The 19,646-nt window shown below is 58.1% G+C and overlaps 1 protein-coding gene across 3 annotated transcripts in view; it reads right to left on the bottom strand.

Moving 5' to 3' along the window:
- Nucleotides 1-19,646, bottom strand: part of HDAC4 (histone deacetylase 4) — a 290,128-nt gene that overhangs the window by 49,654 nt on the left and 220,828 nt on the right. For all 3 annotated transcript variants that reach the window (XM_078154602.1, XM_078154603.1, XM_078154604.1), the window contains 6 exons: nt 16,584-16,700; nt 16,285-16,489; nt 13,318-13,541; nt 8,800-9,042; nt 7,885-8,071; nt 5,427-5,560 (listed from right to left, as the gene is read on the bottom strand). In XM_078154602.1, the coding sequence (XP_078010728.1) occupies nt 5,427-5,560; nt 7,885-8,071; nt 8,800-9,042; nt 13,318-13,541; nt 16,285-16,489; nt 16,584-16,700 (1,110 nt within the window). The remainder of the gene's footprint in view (nt 1-5,426; nt 5,561-7,884; nt 8,072-8,799; nt 9,043-13,317; nt 13,542-16,284; nt 16,490-16,583; nt 16,701-19,646) is intronic.

The raw sequence follows: 19,646 nt of genomic DNA, 5'->3' as shown, positions 1-19,646 counted from the left end.
TAGGCGCCGAGTGAAAGTCCTAGAGGTGGGAGGATATGTTAGCGGTAGGATGCGAACCCAGGGCTCCTGACGCCAAACTGGGAGTGTTCTCTGCCTTCAAACTAGAGGCGATTGAATCCACTTCAGCCATTGGCCAAGGCCTGAGGCGTGGGGCCGGGTACCATCCCTGCACTCTCAAACGGGCCGAGGAGAGATTTCAAATGGAATTAGCGTCAGTGAAGGAACGCTATTCAAAGATGAAATTGGAAATGATCTGGAGTTATTCAGGCTTAAACAGAAAGTGGTGACTGGGTCTCTCTCCCTGTGCCGAGCGTGGAGGCGAGGCGGTGGCCATCTGCTTACGATTTCTGGTCTCTACTGAACCACGGACGCCAATCAGCATGAGCCTCTGAGAGCTGACTGACTTCCAAGAAGGGGGTGCTGAGGGTCACCTCCTGATGGGCCTCCAGCGTGAGGAGGAGCTGACCAGCAGAGGAGGATTCTGGGAATGCTCAGAAGAGCTCGGGCCAAAAGGCGCTCATTCAGTCCTCCAGCAAGGCCAGGGGCTGGGAAATCCCTTGCTGCAGAACTGCTGTGGAATGCCCTGTCTGCAGCACTGGGCCGCGCCTCCCATGGCTGGCTATCTGCAGGTGTGCATGCCCCGCCTTCTCCACTTAGCCTCACTCCCCAGTCACTTCCACATTAGCCCTCGCTGTATCCCCAAAGAGAAAAGGCCCGACGAAGGTAAGCTTGGATGAAGCCAGGGAGCGGCTCGTGAAGCTGGGAGCGAGTGACTCCTGTGCATGCAGTACCCTGGTAGGCACGAGAGAAAAACTAGGGCTTCACAGCTGCTCAGGAAATGAGACACGGGAGGGCAGTGGGCCAGGTGCATGAGTGGTGCTTCCTTTGTGGGGGAGGTGAGAAGACAAAGCCTGACCTGGGGTTCTCTGAGCACAGCAAACTCCTAGCACAGAAGCTCCCTTCACCACTGCAGACTGATTGGCAGCTCATCTCTAATTCACAGTCTCAGACAGCTGTCCTACTTACGTAGAACAGCGGACAGAATGCTCGACTCAGACCTAGGAAAAGCGAGTTTGAATCCTGCCTTAGGCACTTACTGTGTGACTCTGGGCGAGCCGCTTCTCCCCTCAGAGCCTCAGTTTCCCCATATGTAAAATGGGGACAACAATGGCTCCTTCCCCGCAGGGTTGGTGTGAGAACCAAATGACAATGTACACACCACGGCATCCCCGTTACGACTGTCGTCATTATTTTCATCACCATCACCCTATGGCCGAAGTGGGGTCTTCCCCACACCAACAGTGGCCATTCGCTGGCAGCTCTGTCCCACTGGGAACCAAGCTGGCCTTCACGATTCAAGTCAATTCCACCCCAGACCCACTTATCTGCTGAGCGCCTACCACACACCAGGCTCCACGGGAGGGCCAGGGGACACAGGAAGAAACGTAGGCCAAAGGAGCATAAATGGTGCTTGCTGTGGGAAAGGCCAGGGCAGGAGGCCAAGTCCCTGACCCTGGGAGGTGAGGCCTCCCTGGGCCTCGACCCCACGATGCACGCTTTGGTGCCATCTGAGCGGACAAGGCTGAGAGGCGCTCGATTCCTCTACATTCCTCCTGCATCTCCCCGGGATCAGCGGATTGGCCGTAGCCCCCTGTCTTCCCAAAGGCCCCCCACTCATCTCACTCTTGCTTCAGCCCTGCTCCTCTCTGCGTGCGTGACCTACGGCAAGTCCCTTCCACGCTAGGCTCAGGACCTCAGTTTTCTTCTCTGTAAAATCTGGGTGGGACTAGAAGGTCTAAAGCAACAGTGTCAAACCCAAGCAGAAGCTGCCCAGTCACATTCGAGTCTAAGCTCCCGGGGCGCGGGCCTCGTCTCACTTTGTTTTCTATCTCTCTGTATCCAGCAGCCAGCGCAGTGGGCACTTAATCGATGCCTGTGGATTGACAAAGTTCATCCTCGTTCAAAGTTATGACCCTTGGATGCCCCCCGGCCTCAGTTTCCTCACATGTAAAATGGAGTTTGATGGCTGCTGAGGGCCCTGCCAGTCCTCGACCCACGAGGCTGTCTAGGGCCTCCCCTGGCCCGGCGTCTCACGCGTGTCCCTCTCTCTCCTTCCTCCAGATGAGTCAGAGATGGAGGGGCCCTGGGGGTCAATGAGGTCACTCCCTGCACGTCGGGCCCAGGACAGTTAAGGACTCGGACATAGATCATCAAGGACTGGCCAACTCCACCTCCTCCTTTTACAGATGAGGAAACTGAGGCACAGAGAAGGCAGTGCCCAGGGCAGGGTGTGAACTGGCTCTCCATCCCCCCCCCCACCCCGGTCTTCAGGAAGGCCTGGGAACCACCGGGCCAAAGCCGGTCAGCGGTGTCCCTCATTCTAACACCTGGAGCTGAAGACAGATGGGGGAGGGGCAGGGAAAAGAGCTCTGTAGAGGGAGGCCCGCAACAGGCCCTGAGGACAGGCAGCAGGGAGAAGCCCGGGCCCGGCCAATGCTGCCCTCCAGTGGTCACTCGTGGCCCATCTGTAAAGCGAGGCTCCCCCCTGAGAGCCTTCACCCAGACCCCTCCGAGGCAGGCCAATGGCATGGGAGAGGACAGAGTGGGACGCGGCTAACCCGACTCCCAGCATCCTCCCCCCCCAAAAAAATCTTAAAGACAATTTCAAACAGCCACAGAGCCCAATTCCTTTGGGAAACAGACAAGAAGCCCCCACTGTCCTGCACTCTCCTTGGAGCGGCAGGACTGATAGGGGACGGGGGCCATCCTCGATTGTCTGATGGGCCGGGTAGGGGTGGGGACACAAAGCATCCCAGACTGTCCGATATGTGTGTGCGCGTGTGTGTGTGTGTGTGTGTGTGTGTCTGAGAGTGAGAGAGTTTGTGTGTGAGAGTGTGTGTGTGAGAGAAAGAGAGTGTATGTGTGTGAAAGAGTGTGTGTGTGTGTGTGTGTGTGACAGAAAGAGAGAGTGTGTGTGTGAGAGAAAGAGAGTGTCTGTGTGTGTGAGACAGAAAGAATGAGTGTGTGTGTGTGTGAGAGAGAAAGAGACAGTGTATGTGTGTGAGAGAAAGAGAGAGTAGAGTGTGTGTGTGTGTGAGAGAAAGAGAGTGAGGGTGTGTGTGTGAGAGAGTGTGTGAGAGAGAGTGTGTATGTGAGTGTGTGTGAGTGAGTTTGTGTGTGAGAGAGTGTGTGTGAGTGTGTGTGAGAGAGAAAGAGAGAGAGTGTGTGTATGAGAGTGAGAGTTTGTGTGCGAGAGAGAGTGCATGTGTGTGTGTGACAGAGTGTGTGAGAGAGAGAAAGAGTGTGTGTGTGAGAGAAAGAGAGTGTCTGTGTGTGTGTGTGAGTGTGTGTGTGAGAAAGAGACAGACAGTGTATGTGTGTGAGAGAAAGAGAGAAAGAGAGTGTGTGTGTGAGAGACTGTGAGAAAGAGAGTGAGTGTGAGTGTGTGTGTGAGAGAAAGAGTGTGTGTGAGAGAAAGACAGAGTGTGAGTGTGTGTGTGAGAGTGTGTGTGAGACAGAGAGAAAGTGAGAGACAGAGAAAGAGACAAAGATAGATAAAGAGAGAGATAGAGACAGTATGTGTATATGAGTATGTGTGTGTGTGTGAGAGAGAGAGAGAGAGAGAGAGAGAGAGAGAGAGAGAGAGAGAAAGAGAGAGAGAGACAGAGAGACAGAGACAGAGAGAGACGGAGACAAAGACAGATAGAGACAGAGAGACAGACAGACGAGAGACAGAGAGAGAGAGAGAATGAGCATGCTGGGAGGAGCATCCCAGACTGTCCAGACTGTCCAACTTTGTTCACTTGGTTTTACTAAACTTTTTTTCTTTCCTCCTCATTCTAGGGAGCGATTCGCTGGAAGGCACACACTGGGAAATGCAGGTGATAACTGAAGCAACAGATGAAAAAGCTGAATTTTTAAAATTAAAAAGTGGGAGGTGTATGCTGGGTAAAGAGCCGGGTGCTGAAGCCAGGGTGATCTTGGTTCAAGGTCTACCACCACACACAATACCTGCGTGACCCTGGTCAAGTCACTGCCTCTTTAGGCAGCCCAGACTGCCAGCCTCAGTTTCCAGAATGGGAATTCCCCACCCTGATGACATCACCAGTCTGGGCTACTTCATCCCTCCTCCCCAGTCACCCCTCAAACAAGGTCACCCCTATCTGGAAGGGTTTTAGAGATCATTAGTCCAACTCCATTGTTTCACAAATCAAGAAATGACTTGTCCAAGGTCACACATGTGACTTTGAATCTTCCTCCTTCCACACTCCCCCCAGAGCCAATCAGCTTCCCAGAAGCACGGCTGAACTAGAACGCAGACCCTCTGACACCAAACTGAAGGCTTTTCACATTCCAGGCCCTTGGTCTATTCTGCTGTCCCTCCCCCCTTGTCTGGGGTGGGCGGGGACACAGGAAAAGGAATTCAGCTGAAAAGGTGCTGAGACCTCCTGGTGAATTGGTCAGTCCTCTCCGCGCCTGACTCCAAAGAAGGCTGCGGCCCTGAGATACGGACTAGGGAGGAAGGCGGGAAGGAAGGAGGTCAACTAATTCAAGTACCTCATTTTACAGATGAGGAAACTGAGGCCCAGAGAATTTAAGCAATTTCCCAAAGGTCACAAAGTCCGTTTGTAGCAGGGGCAGGATTTGAACCCAGACCCTCTGACTCCAAAATCTCTAGCTTTTTAGCATTTCACTATTTACAAAAGACCAAGTGCTCCGTTGGGCATTTACAGCCCCCTTTACAAACCTGTTCTATTCAAGTCCCCTTCCCTCACCTCACAGTCCAGCCAAAGTGGACTTCTTCCTGGTCCTCACCTGTGACACGCCATCTCCTGTCTCCATGTCTTTGCTCTGGCTGTCCCTCATGCCTGGCATGCCATCCCTCCTCACCTCCGCTCTCTTGAAGGGCCAGCTCAGGGGCCGGCTCTCACAGGAGGCCTCTCCCAATGCCCCTCCCCGCAAAGCCATGGCTTTGTGCTTTGTACGGACTGGTTACTGTTTGTGTTGTTTCTCTGCACAGAATGTAAGCTCAGGGAGGGTGGGAACTGCTTTGTTCCGGGGCTCGGCACCAAGCAGGCAGGTAATAAAGGCCCAATGAACTGATCTAGATAATAACCGTCATTGTCCGTGCCGGCAAGCAGCCAAGGCGGAAGTCACAGACAGACAGACGTCCGTGAGGCACGACATTTCGGCCCTACCAGGGGAAAGCAAGCAGAGGCTGAGGGACTCGGGCCGGCTGAGGCGCTGGCGGGAAGCACCGGATGTGGACGGCCAGCCACGTCCGGAACACAGCTGGCGGGGAAGGGGATCCCAGCAGCCCCTGCCTCGGGAGGTCCACGCCGGCCTCAGGGCCAGGCCGGTTCCTGACCCTTCTCTCTGGGGCGCCCAATCTCCCCCCCACCTTCCCGCCTCTCCGCTCTCGGTACCTCGCACTTGCCACGCAGGCCGGTCTCCTGCAGCCGGGACCAGATGCTCTGGATGCGGCCAGCATGCTCAGGGTGGCTGTTAGTGTTTCCACAGGTGCACTGGTGTTTGAGCATCAGGGTGTCGTACACAAGGCCTGTGGGGGGGGGTCACAGACGGGGTCACGGTCAGCGAGGCTGGTGACAGACAAGCCCCTGAGGCCACCAGCCCCCAGCCCGGCCCACCCAGCGTCCCTCTGTCCCGACTCGCTGTTCAATTTGTGTGATTTGTCCTTCGGGATCCCCAGAGACAGCTCGATGCCTGCCCACAGGAGGAATCAAATTCAGGTGAAGGGAGAGAAGGAAGGAGAAAAGGGAGGCAAGAAGGAAGGAAACCAGGAAAGAGAGCAGGAAGGGGAGGAAGGAGAGGAGTGGGGGACAAGGGAGGATCGCATTTACACACCTGCTAGCCTGAAATGGTGAGGCCCCCGTGAGCTGTCCCCCTCCTGCACAGCCTCTGAGGGACCCAGGTCACGGCCACCTCAGGGGAATATACACTGCCCAGGAGGGGTGGCCACCATGGAGAAACTCTAGACAAGGTGTCACGGGAACCGGGTGTGAATCCCACCAAAACCATGGACACCTCATACAAACTTCTCACAACACACTCAGCTAGGACAGGCCCCGGCCTCAGGGAGCTGACCTTCTAAGGGGGACAACTCATACCCGGATAGGCTGGGGATGGTGGGCAGAGACCTGAAGGACCTCGAGGACCCTAAGAGACAGCTGGAGGCACAGCAGGCAGCACATGCAAAGGACTGGAGGGCTGAGAGATGTGGGTAAGAGGGGAGGGCACGGGCGGTGTGGTGGGCCAGGCTCCCACCACGCCCCCCCAGGGCATCTCAGAGGCTTTGGCTGAGGGCAGGACCTCGGCTCCCCACGATGCCACCGGCCTCAATCCTGGGCCTCTCCTCAAAGAAACTCGCTCCAAACATGATGGCAGGGCAGCTGGCAGGGGCCTTCCAGGCTTTTGGATCCAACCCCCCTCTACAGATGAGGAGACTGAGGAGGCCGAGACATGTAATGGGCTTGCTCAAAGTCGGGGCAGACAGGAGACGCCATGCCCCCGTGCTGTTCGCCACCCCCCCAATGCCTCCAGGAGGGAATCAGATGGGCCCAAACGTGGTGAGGCTCCTGCCCAGCAGGACACCCAGCCCCCATGACTCCTTACTCCTCTCTGATGCGGGGACCCCACGTTCTCTGCCCTGATCCCTTCTGGCCACACCCTGGCCCTCTGCCTGGCCGGCACTGAGCTGGCAACGGGCAAGTGGGGACTCCCCCCAGGCCCGCTGGACTTACAAGGCAGGGCCTTCAACTAATGGTCACCGAGCCCAATGAAAGGCTTGTCCCGCTGGTGGGGGTGGGGCTGGGTAACTCAGACGAGCCCATGCTCAGACTTTCTGGCCCCCCTCCTAAAACCGGGGTGGAGCTGGGGACTCTCCCGGAGGGCCTGCAGCTAGAGATGCCCCATGCAGGAGGCTCCCACTAGGCCTGGGCCCAGAGTCACACGGCTCAGCCACTACCTCATCCAACGCTGGCCATGATCCATCCTCTTACAGATAGGGAAACTGAGGCCCAGAGCAGGAAAGGAACTTGTCCAAGATCACCTGTTCTGTGCCTCCCAGCAGGACTGAGCACAGTTTAATCAGTTATCTCTGACGAATCACTGAGCACAGGGACTTAAAAAAACCCCTGACCTGTAGTGTGTGTGTTTGGGGAGGTTCCAGGTAAGGAAAGACCCTCCACAGGGGCAGGGAGAAACATGGCCTTCTCCCTGAGATATGATGGGACTGCCTGGGTCCCGCGAGCTACAAGTATTGGGGGGTAGGGGAGAGGAGATTTGAGGAGGGGCCTTCTGGGCCTCGGGGCTGGCTCTCTGTCCACTATGGCCTCAGACATCATGTTATAAAGTGAAAAAATACAGTCAAGGGAGGGAGGGGTTTGTGAAGACCGCTCAGTGACCCCAGCTGGAGGCAGACTATTCATACAAGGCCAGTGGGCCGCTCACTGCTTGTGCATCATGAGGAAGGAGCCCTCCGGGCTTCTCTCCTCCGGCCTGGCTCCTGCCCTGCTCAGGAGCCACCAATGGCTGTCGCCACCCCCGCCTCAGCTTGGCCTTCCTCCAGGCCACAGTTCTGGACACGTCCCTTCAGCCCCCTCCCACCCCAGAACCCTCCCTCTTCCGGTGCCCGCCTGCCTTGGGTTTCTCTAGAGTCCTTGGTCTCCCATGTGAGCTCCTGGGGCAGGGACCGGTTCCTATCTTAAGTGGTGACACGTACAGGGCCTTGTGCAGGGGAAGCGCTCAGAGGGCACTGGTCCAAGAGAATCCCTTTGCCACACAGGGCAGGAGGCCCAGCCTGGGCACAGGAGGCCGCCCTTGGCACTGCCTCTACGCCTTCCCCCCGGTGCTCCAGCCCCTCACCTGTCGTGAATCTTGGCTTCGCGGGGGGCTCCTGCACAGACATGGGGAAAGTGGCCGACGCGGGGGACGACTGTGCTCGGGACAGGGGCCGGTGGCCGCCAAAGGAGACGGGGATGCCCGCGGCCTCCATCGAGGCCTGGTAGTTTCTCAGCTGATGGATGCGCTGCTGTTCAAGCAGAAGGGCTTGCTGTGGACAGGAGAAAGGGCGGAGAGGGCCCGGTCAGCGGAGCTGCTGTCCTCGGGCAGGGGAAGGGGCACGTGCCCCATAATTCTACATGGTGGTGCTACGCGGGTGGGCGCACAGACCACCTGGAAAGGGGAGCTCCTGACCCCAGGACCATCCCCAGGCCCTGCCCGTGCTCTCGGCGCACGGGGCCCGATAGCCAGTCTCTGGCTCAGGGCAGGGCCTGGTGCTGGCCGTGGCCTCTGCACCAGCCAGGGCATCGCTGGACTCCCTGCTCTCAGAAGGCTTGGGAGGGGTCGGTTGACCCCACAGAGCCAGAGTCTGTAGGAAACTCAGAGGCCATGTAGGCCAAACCCCTCATTTTGCAGATCAGGAGACTGAGGCCCTGCAGGGTTAAGTGCCTTATGACCTCTGAGGTCGTTCAGTCTGACCCCTCATTTTCAGGATTTGATGCAAACCCCCGGCCCTGGGCTCCCGCCAGGATCCTTCCCACTCTTGTCCGGCCTCCTGAATTCAGCAGCAGGATGCATTTCCACACGCTGCCCCCCAGATTCAGCTTCCTCCTGCCCTACAAAGGTGTGGAGTGCAGGACCGCGAGGCCTCAAAGGCCCCTTCTAACCTAAGATTATTTCACATCACCAGGCAGGACCAGGGGCCTGCAGCTGGGGGTCAGCCATGGCTCACGCTCGAGGGCCACCCCCCATCCCAGGAGGCCGCCCAGACCCCATCACCTGGCGGAAGAGCAGCTCCTGCTCTGCCTGCCGCTGGCCAGGCTCGGCCTCGTGGGCTGGCGCCTCGGCGTCCTCGCCATCGCTCTCGATGGGCTCCTGCTTGACCTGCACGGCCTCCTTGTGGCCGGGCAGCCGCTCGGGGTACGGCTCCTCCAGCAGGGCCTGGTGCTCCCGCAGCTCCTCCTCCGTCTCCTCTGGGTGGCTCTCATGCTGGCGGGCCGGCTCAGCGGGCTTTGGGAGCATCTGCGAGCATGCGGGGGAGCGGAACAGGTTAGAGACGGGAACCCAGAGCTGCATTCCAGGGGCTGCCGTTAGTGATGGTGATAATGATGAGACAACCGCCAAGCCGATGGCGCCTGGCGACCACGGCTCGTGTGTGTGTATGCACATGGGAGCACGCACACACATATGCACTCACACAAATATATACACGCACCCACAAGGAACATACAAGCACATCACACGTGTGTACACGAGAGCACACACACGCACATGGGAGCACACATGCACAAACACACACGCACTCATACAAATACATGCACGCTTACAAGGAACATATAAGCACACACCCCACGTGTGTGCATGGGAGCACAAACACACATGCACTCATACAAATACATGCACGCTTACAAGGAACATACAAGCACACATCACACCCATGTGCACACATGAACGCGAGCCCTCAGCAGGAAGCCTGCCAGGCCCCTTCCCACCTGTGCCACAAGCCTGCCCGGGGCACACACCCCGTCCCCCCGGCTACCCCCAGCGTCACAGCTAACGTCCTCCTCTCTTCCTTCTAGGATGCCCCAGAGCTCAGGTCCCAGGAGCCCGGGATGGAGGGCAGTGGACGTGTGGCACAGCCCCCTGTGCTGAAGCCAGAGCTGGGAAGAGGCCCCTTGTTCTGCAGAGGAGAAAACTGAGGACAGGTGGTGGGCATGAAAAGACCACTGAGGTAGCAAGTGACAGAGGCAAAGGTGAACCCGCGTCTCTGGGCTCTTTTGACCCTGCCTCTGGACTCGCTGGGGGGCTCCCCTGGGTTCCTCCGATAGTGAAGGCCGTCCACGAGGTTTCTTTGTCCACTGTGGACCAGGGAGAGGGCAGAGACGGCTCCATGTGGGCATGACCCCAGCCCTCCTGCCTCGATGCCCCACGGACTGAAGACGATCCCATGCAGCTTGGAGGCTGAGAAGCTCCAGGTGTCTGAGGGCCATGGAACCTTCCCACTCATGCCCCTGCTCCCTGCCCCCATGCCAGATGCCTGCCTCGTCTTGTCAGAGGGCGTGGGCACAAGAACCTGCGTCATCCACACTCTTCTCTGATGAGCCCTCCACGCGGAGCCGCCCGGTGAGGAGACGGGTGGTCAGCCCGCCAGGGACACCAGCGCGCCTGGTCTGACAGCCCCGCAGCTGGAGCACGCTACAGAACGCTGTCCAAATGGGCAGCCCACCACTGACTGCTCATGGCTCTGGTTCTGAGATCTGAGGGGCGGAGTCTCACAGCTGGTGGGACCCGAGGCATCACCTGGCTCAAGCTGCATTTGAGTAGGTTCTTGGCTAAGGTCACTTAGCCTCTGCACGCAGACCTCTAGTGATAGGGATCTCACTACCTCACAAATCAGCCTATGGAAAGTGATGAATGAACACTTGTTCTTGACCTGGGCGGAGGCTCTGAGGGCAAAGGGATGGCTTCTGAGACCTCTGCTGGCTGACCGGGGAGGGAGGGAGGCCATGGGGGGGCATGGGGAGGGGAGAAGGGGTCTTGGGGGGACAGGAGGGGGCCATGGGGGGCACAGGGGAGGGGAGGAGGAGGCCATGGGGGGGACAGGAGGGACCATGGGGGACAGGGGAGGGGAGGAGGGGTCATGGGGGTAGAGGGGAGGAGAGGAGGGGGACATTGGGGCACAGGGGAGGGGAGGAGGGGGCCATGGAGGTGCAGAGGAGGGGAGGAGGGGGACATGGGGGGCAGGAGGGGGCCGGGGAGGGGAGGAGGGAGACATGGGGGGGCAGGGGAAGGGAGCACAAGGACTCCCCCCACCCCCATGGCCCAGCCTGAAAGGACACCCACAGAGGGAGCTGTCCTGAACACAGGGTCCTGAGTGGAGCCTAGGGCCAGGGGGACACACCAGGGGCTCGGGTAGTCAGGCTGCCCAGGTCAGGGCAAACCCTTTGACCTCCAAGGTGGCCTCACTCTTCAGCAGCCCTGGGCACAGCCCCTCCCAGGCCTTCCCCAAATGAAGCCACAGTGATTTTCTGTCTTAGAGTAGACACCGCCAGGGGTGTTAGCAGGAGGGGCTGCTCTGTACAGGATTAAAGAAAACCCAAGGAAACATGGTGGTTTTCTTCAAACAGGAGCCCAGCCTGGGCCAAACCCCAGTGCCAGATGTCACTTCGCAATCAGATCGCGGCCTGAGAAATACTTCACTGGGATGTTTAACGTGAAGGTTTTGAGACGATGGAAGGGCCCACTGCCCAGGGCTTGGTGTGCGCTGGCGGCAGGCGCTCCCCAAGCATGGGGGAGGCTCTGGGCCTGGGCTCAACTCCTGGACCAGCCACTCACTACCAGCCTCTCTGGGCCTCGTTTCCCGTGACTGTCAAAGATGGAGGCTGATTGGAGGACCCTAGGGTCCCTCCCAGTTCTAAATTCCCAAGCTTGTGACCCACTCTGTGCGCCTTGGTTTCTCTATCTTTCAAACAGGAGTGGGGGGAAGAGGAGGAAAGGGCTGAGCTTGATTGCCTCTAAGATTCCTTGAGATTCTCTGCTGCTATGGAAACCAAAGGGCTGACAACAGAGGTGGAATGAGCCGCCTCTTGGCCGGATTTCTCTAAAACATTCCCATCAAAACAAATGGGCATCTATTTCAAGGGTGAACTCTGGTGGGAGATGGGGTACCAACAGACGGCACAGCCCCTGAGGTGGAGGCGGGGCACGCTGGGCAGCAGTGGGGGGGAGGGGGGAGGTTCGCTTTAGCTCAGCAGCACAAGGTCCTCCCCTTCCCTTCCCCCCCTCCCCCGGCCACTCTTGGAAACGTGGCCTGGGACCCTTTCAGTGCCTTGTGTCTCTGCGGCCCACCCTGAGGCCTTGGGGTGGGAGGGTGGTGTTCACACCCTGGCAGATACAGGGCTGTGGTGGGAGAGGCTCTGGCTCAGGGCTCCCAGGACTTGGGTTCCAATCCCATCCAGGCCAGCCCCCAACTACTCAGGCAACAAGCCAACCGACCTTTCTGGGCCCGTTTGTTCAGCTTGACATGGATGCATTGGGCCTAGGGGCTCTTTCTGCAGGCCCCTCCAGCCCTAAACCCCAATTTAGAACGTGCTTTGAAAGAACTGAGGCAGTAGATGGAGGGCTGGGCCTGGAGTCAGGAGCCTCAGCCATTGACGTGCTGTGAGACCCTGGGTGAGTCACTGAACTTCTGTCTGCCTTCATCTCCTCATCTGTGAAATCCCAGGGTTCTGGTGAGGGTCCGATGAGTAACCTCTGGAAAGGGCACATTTTCATCTCTGTATCTCCAGACTGAGCACAGCACCTGGTATACAGCTGGCACTTAAGAAATGCTTATTGGTTGACTGATTCAATTCTGAGCAAACAGAACATAAACTCCTTAAGGGCAGAGACCGTCTGTTCTGTTTTTGTCTTTGTACCCCAAGTACTTAGCACAGTGCCAGGCACCCAGTAGGTGTTTAATAAATGCCTGTTGATCAACTGCTTCCGCATTTTGTTTTGTTCAACCAAGGCAAACTCAGAACTGAAATTCAATCCGCATGATCTGACAGAGAGGCGGTTAGCAAAGGGCAGAGGCCCCTGGGACCAAGAACACGTCTTCACCAAGCAAATCGGGGTTTTTTAGATGCGGACAGAGGGGACGAGGCTGTGTCGATGCTTTCTGCGTGTCGTGATGGAGTTCACGCCAGGCCAGGAAAAGGATCTGCCACACAGTAGGCCTTGAAGCACAACTGCTGATGGACGGAAGCCTAGTACCACACAGTAGGCCCTTGAGGCACAACTGCTGATGGACGGAAGCCTAGTACCACACAGTAGGCCCCTGAGGCACAATTGCTGATGGACGGAGGCCTGGTGCCACATAGTAGGCCCTTGAGGCACAACTGCTGATGGACGGAGGCCTCGTGCCACACAGCAGACCTTGAGGCACAACTGCTGATGGACGGAGGTTCCACGTCCCAGTGGGGCGAGGGCAGGACCTGGAACCCGAAGGCTCTGAATTCAAACAGTGCCTCAGGTAATCACTGGCTAAGGGTCACCCTCTCAGCCTCTGTATTCTCATCTGTAAAACGGGGATCATGACAGCACCTTCCAAACAGAGGCACTGTGACATTTAAATCAGACGATATCTGTCGAGCCGCAAAGCTCACGGCCTTCTGTAAACGTGAGCCACCGCCGCGGTCGTCATCACCGTTGTTGGCTTCGTCGTCGATGTCCGGCACCAGCCTCGCCCGCCCGCCCCCCACGGACCGCCCCGCACCCCGGCCCGGCTCCCCCGGGAGAGGCTGCCCCAGCTCCTACCTTGTTCAGGTGCATCTGCTGCTGCTGGAACTGCTGCTTGTGTTTCTCCAGGAACTGCTGGTGCTGCTGCTGGATGACGAGGTGCTGCAGGGCCTGTGTGTTCTGGGGCAGGGGGGCCGACTGCGTGCGCCCCAAGGGCCGGTGCTGCCGCAGCTTGTGGATCGAGGGGGACAGCCGGTCTGCGCCCACCAGGGACTGTGCGTGGAGGGGCAGCGCCCCCAGGCCTGAAAGACACCAGTCTGAGGGTAGCGCGGAGGAGAAACGAGCAGAGGGAGAAGGCGGTGGCGGTGCGGCCCTCCCCACTCGAGACGCCCTGGGCTGCGGGGCACGGCTTTGATGCATCGCCGGCCCGTGCCCCGCCCCCTCCTACACACACAGCACACGTGAAGCAGGTCGAGTAGCCCCCGGCCACTGCCCTTCCTGAGCAGAGAACCCCGAATCCGGGGCTCAGATAATGGAAATGCCAACGCTGATGGAAGCAGGCCAAGTGGGGTGTCTCCATCGCCTTCCACGGCGAAGTTTGTCCACATGGGCCACCTCTCTCTGGCCGTGACCATCTAGCATTTCTATGACTCTGTTTTTGGTGGCCGGGAGAATGTAAGCCACATGGGGGCAGGGACTAGGGCACTTGGTCGCTAGAGGGTGAGGTGGGGAAACACCCCTGGGACCGAGTATAAAATGGGACAGGGTGTGAAAGCCAATACTAATCTTGGATGGTCCAGAAAGGCACCATGGAGTGGACACCAGGGCTGGCCGGCCACGGCATCAGGGGGTGCTACCTCCATGAACCTGGGAAGGTCAGAGTCTGAGTGTGCCTCAGGCAACCGGAACAGCACGGGCGGAGGGAGCTTCACACCTGAAAATCTCCCTTCCCCCTTCCCCCATTCACTCTAAAGGTGAAGACAGGAAGCAGAAGGCCGCTGTGCTTCCAGTAGGACCGCTGCAGTGGTGGGGGGGACAGCGAGAGGCCCCCTTATGTCACTGGGCCCAGCGAAGTGCCCAGTCTGATCATGGGGGCCCTTCTGCGTGGGCCAGGGCTTGGGGAAGGGGGCCAGGCCACTGCTCGGCACAAGAGTCCTTATTTTTGAGGCTTCAAAGACATCTGCATTGTTTACTCGGCTCCCCCAAGATGCCAGCGAGCTGGGAGGGGGCTGACTGTGCGCAGGTGATCTCGGAGCTGGGAGAGGTAGGCTGACTGTGCGCAGGTGCTCTCATAGCTGGGAGGGGTGCAGCCCAGGCCACACAGGCCACGTGCACCTGCAGCACTAAGATTCCCAACGAGGGAGACCTCCATCCCCAGCTCGAATTGCTGGTTGCTTTTCCCAACACATCTATCATCAACTGGTCTCTGCAATGTCCACCCACAGCTTCTAACTCTGCACTCTGGGGTCCGACAGAAAGAAGCAAATTCATTTTCTATGTGACGCCATCCCGTACCCAGTCCCCGAGTTCTTTCCAATGACCCTCCTACAGCACTGACTGAAGGTCTTCAATGACCTTCCTAAGCTGAACACCATTGTCTAGAAGGGCTCTGACCCAGGCAGTACACAGTAGGGCTGCTGCCCTCAGCCGGGAAGCCCCGGACCCTAAAGCAAGTATGGCATCTAGGAGGTCTGGTGGTCGTCTGCACCGAGCCTGCCCTCCACAAGCCCCCATCGGGTCAAGGCCTTCCTTGAGCTTCCCACACGCTCCCAAGAGGGCTTTTTTGGTCTCACCCTTTAGTGTCGGGGGGACCGAGGAGGCAGACGCTCCCGGTGACCCCGAGGGGCACCTCTACGATCACGTCTAGGATACAGCAAAGACCCCCCATGGGCAGGCTGGGGGTCCCACCTTTGCCCAGCTGGCGTCCCTGGCTTCAGGCTGGCCTCTGCCTCAAAGAGCACCCATGTGTTTCCTAACCACATTCAGCCAAGGTGGCCTCTCTCTAGGATGGCAGCGGTCCCACCCATCCCACTCACGCCGCAGAGGAAGAGCAGCCTCTGTGGACTGTTTGCTGGGCCTTCTGGCCAGACACGAACTCAGCCTCCAGCTCCCCCACAGCCCCTTGAGCGGGTCCTTCCCTTTCTACGGTGCACTGTGACTCTCTGTGGCCTCAGATCGGAAGCTCCTTCCTCCCCCCGTCATGTCCCCAGCCCACCCCAGCTCTGGGGACCATAGGTGCTGGCTGATGGACAGCAGTGCTAGGGACCCACTGACAGATAAGGGGCACGATGCCCACTTCCCAACAGATGGGCTGGGAGCAAGCTGCCGCTCACACAGTGCTGCTGCCCTGTAGGATGAGCCGAGCTGTAGGGGATGGTGTCCCTGGCAGAGGGAAATCAGGAACCTTTATCATCAGCTAACACTTCTAGAGGCTTACTAGGTGCCAGGCTCTGTGCTAAACACTACAATTACTATCTCCCTGGATCCCCTCTGGGAGGGAGATGCTGCTCTGATGGCCATTTTACAGTTGGGGAAACTGAGGCAAGCAGCAGTGAAATGAGTTGCCCATGGTCACATGGCTAGTAAGTATCTGAGGCTGGATTCGAACTCAGGTTCTCCTGACCCCAGGCCCAGCGCTCTGTGCACGATGTTTAGAAAAAGATAGGGAAAGAATGCCAGCCTGAGGTCTGCCCAGAGCCACGAGTGGGCTGTGCCCTCCTGTGCCCTCAGACTCCAGCACTGACGGGATGGTCTTCACCTTCTAGATCCTGCTGAATGGAAGGAAAAGCCCCTTAAGGGCAGGCAGGATCCCATGGAAGTCCTCCCAACCCCACACGCTGTGCTCCTCCTGCTCCACGTGGGTGACTCCTAAATGTGCCCAGCTCTAGAACGTGGGCCAGCCAGGAGCGCTGAGGCGGGCTCCGCCCTTGCTCCGGCTCTAGAGCACAGACTAATCAGGAGCACCAACGCGGGCTCTGCCCCTGCTCCGGCTCTAGAATGTGGGCCAGCCAGGAGTGCCAAGTTGGGCTCCACCATCACACTCACCTGTGACTAAGGGCGCCTGGGCCGCCGGCTGCTCCAGGAGCACCATGTGTTGCAGAAGAGGGTTGTGCGTGCTGGTCCCATCCCTGTCCAGCGTGGCAGCCGTAGTGCTCAAGTAGGGAGTGAGGTGGGTGCCAGGGAAGAGGGAGATGCGCTGCTGGAGGGCCGGGATCGCGAGCCGCTCGGCCTCCTGCTGTCCAGATGCCCCCTGGCAGAGAGGGACATGGGACGGGTTACTTATGCCAAGAGCCCCAGAGGGACTAGCCACCCCCGCTCCTGCCCCCTGAGCCTGCCATCCTTACGCTCGAAGGGCCGGTGGCAGGCAGGCCTAGTGTGATATTGGGCAGGGAGGGCGACGTGTAGAGGGGCAGCTGCGTCACGGAGCCTTCGCGGGTCACCAGTCGATGAGCCAGGTTGGTCTGAAAAAGGCGTAGAAGGTGGGTGTCAGAAGTGAGGCAGGACCCAGACCTGGCCCGGGTCACTCTGAGTGTGCTCAGGCCACCGGGGGAAAACGCACCAAGGGCCAGTTATCAAACAATCAACACTGATCAAAGAGGCTGATTTCCCAGAGTGCCCGACTCAGGCCCCCAGAGCACTGGGGTTGAGTCTCTGCCTAGGAATCAGGAATACCTCCAAGTGAGGACCTTGCCCTGCCCCCACCCCCACCCCCAGGAAATCAAGGATTCGCCAGATACTATCAGGGACTCCCTGCAACCGCGTTTTACATGGATTTACATCTAGCAACCTGATGTGGCAGGTTCTATGGTTACCCCCATTTTACAGATGAGAAAACTGAGGCTGAGAATGATGACGGGAATTGCCTGGGGTCACCCAGCTGGTAAGTGACTGAGATGTGATTACAACTGAGTCTTCCTGCGTGTTGACCTCGAGGTCCAACACCGAGATGCCAACATGTGAGGCCATGTGGGAAGCAGAAGGTGAGCCACACACCTAAGACAGTGCATACGTGTGTGTGTGTGTGTGTGTGTGTGTGTGGAAGAGTGTATGAGTGTGTGAATGTGAGTGTATGCATGTGTGAGAGAGCATGTGTGTATGAGTGTGCATGTGTGAGTGTGCATGTGTGAGACAGTATGCATGTATGTGAGTATGCATGTGTGTGAGACAGCGTATGTAACTGGGAGGGGGGAGACAGAGAAATGACTAGGATAAGCCTTTGCACTGCCTGCTGGCCTCAGGAGGGGGTATGGCTATTTTTCCTGGGGAGGGGGTGGGTTTGTTTCCTGAAGAGAAGAGAGAAATCCACTGTGAGAGTGGCGGTGGTTGGGGGGGGCCTCCTGATATGGAGACCACGGGATCACAGCGTTAGAACAGGAGCACCCCAAGAGGCCTCCCGGTCCAGGCCCCCTCACTTCACAAAGGAGGAAACAGGTCCGAGGATGGTCAAGCGACTGCCAAGGCTGTTGAGGACGTGCCGGGAGGAGGATGGACTGGAGCAGAGGCTCTGGGGCCAACCTCCTTTCTCCGCAGGCGCAGACTCAGAGGCTGGGGCCCCTCCGCCAGGCCCTCAGCCCATGGGTCTCGGACAACCAGGTGGCTGCTGGGGCCTCTCCTCAGAACGTTCATAATGCGGAAGACAATGAACTGCCCAGGACTCACAAAGGAAGCTGATGATAGAGATGTGAAGAGACATGGCTGTTCTCAGAAATGCCTTCTGGCCACGGGGTGAAGAATCCCACTCGAGGTCCAGGCTGGCATCCCCACGGCAGTCACTGAAGCCTCTGCAGCAGTGCCAAGGGTAGCCTTCACCAGAGAAGCCAGCAGGGTGTGCGGTGGGCAGGGTGACCCTCTCAAGGACCCCTGGGTGGCAGCTCATAGAACAGGCCAAGGCAAACTGGCGGAGGTCACGAAGGTCCCACAGGCCTGGGGAGGGCAGCCCAGGTCAAGGACAGAGATAAGTGGGGGAGCCGGCAGAGGAAGGCAGCCAGGATGTCTGCCCTGAAGGAAAGATAATGTGCAGGGTGTGGCAGGGGGTATGATGGCAACCCAAGGAGGGAAAAGGCTGTCACCTGGAGAGGGAGCAGCCCCACAGGGCAGGACCATGGGCACAGAGCGGAGCTCGTAAAAAGATCAAGCTACTGTGAAAAAGAGAAAGCAGCCAACTTCCTCATGGGGTAAGACCCTCAAAGCGGTGGGGCTGCGGTCACACCTGGAGGAGCCCGTGGCCAGGGACAGCCCGGAGGCAGCTGCCAACCCAGAGGCGGGCAGCCCTCTTGTTGACTCTTTTTACAAAGACCTTTAGAAGTTCTATATGGCAAGTGAGAAAGGCAGTCACTGGCCCCAGCCACCCTGTGGGCTCACTGGATGTTCCCTCTGACCCCACAGGCACCCTTCACACAATGTCCACGTCCAAAGCATGAGGTCAAGATGAGACCCTCCCCCTTCCCTACTGAAGGCCTTTCGCTGGCGTTTCTCAGGAGGCACAAGGCAGTCAGGCTCTCACAGGGGCTGGACCTCTCCTTTATCGATGACCCACGGGCCGTGGGGCAGGCACACAAATGCACCCAAGGCTCCAGGGCCCTGAAGGCCAGCTAGCTGTGGAAAATGGCCAAGCACTCTTTCCATTCACTCCGGCTGCACTCTGGGTACAAACGTTCTTAGGATGGGAGCCACCTCTGGATGCATGCACCATTCGGGGTGCCTGCCACTTCATTTCTGGGGACACAGATTCTGGAGCGGAAGGCTCTGTCCAATCACTGCATCCAATGGGGAAGTGTTCACGGCCTGGGAGGGAGCCCTTCCTCCAACTTTGTGGAAGGAGGGCCGACGACTGCTGATGCTGGCACGTCCCCATTCTGCAGTGTCTCTCGGGGGGCCCCTTTCTACATATGTCTGAATTTCCTCTGATGTTCAAAAACCAGCCCCTTCTAGGCTTTTTCCCCCATGCTGGGAGAATAAAATGGAAAATGATATTTTTCATTTCTTCTGCAGAGAGGCACAGTGTATTCTAACCCTGAGAAATTGCCCTAAAAATCTTCAGCTTTACACCTGCACACAATTGGTCAGGATGCTTAGAATGATTGTTTGGAAGGCAATTTCCTAGACAGAAGTTCCTGCTAAAAGGAAAACAAACCCCAGAAAAATCATGCATAAAGAGTGAGCCTAAGATCAGCCAATTAAGCTGCGTGACTCCCCATTACAGGCAAACAGGCCTCAGCGACCTGAGTCGTGTTGGGAATGTCTGCAAGCACTCACGCGCCTCAGCTCCCCTGAGGGCTCCGTCACAGCCCAAATTGGGGGCCCCTCAGTTCTCCTGCTTTCTAAGCCAAGCACCCTCCCTCCCACAAGGGCCCCAGAATCTGCTGGGCTGGTCACCTTCCTAAGAGGAGCCCAGGAGGGGCATCACT

The sequence above is a fragment of the Phascolarctos cinereus genome, unplaced genomic scaffold (genome assembly GCF_003287225.1).
Source record: "Phascolarctos cinereus isolate Bilbo 61053 unplaced genomic scaffold, phaCin_HiC Scaffold_5;HRSCAF=322, whole genome shotgun sequence".
NCBI classification, from domain to species: Eukaryota; Metazoa; Chordata; class Mammalia; order Diprotodontia; family Phascolarctidae; genus Phascolarctos; species Phascolarctos cinereus.
The sequence above is the reverse complement of the archived record's forward strand: the minus strand, read 5'-3'. Positions and strand labels throughout refer to the sequence as shown.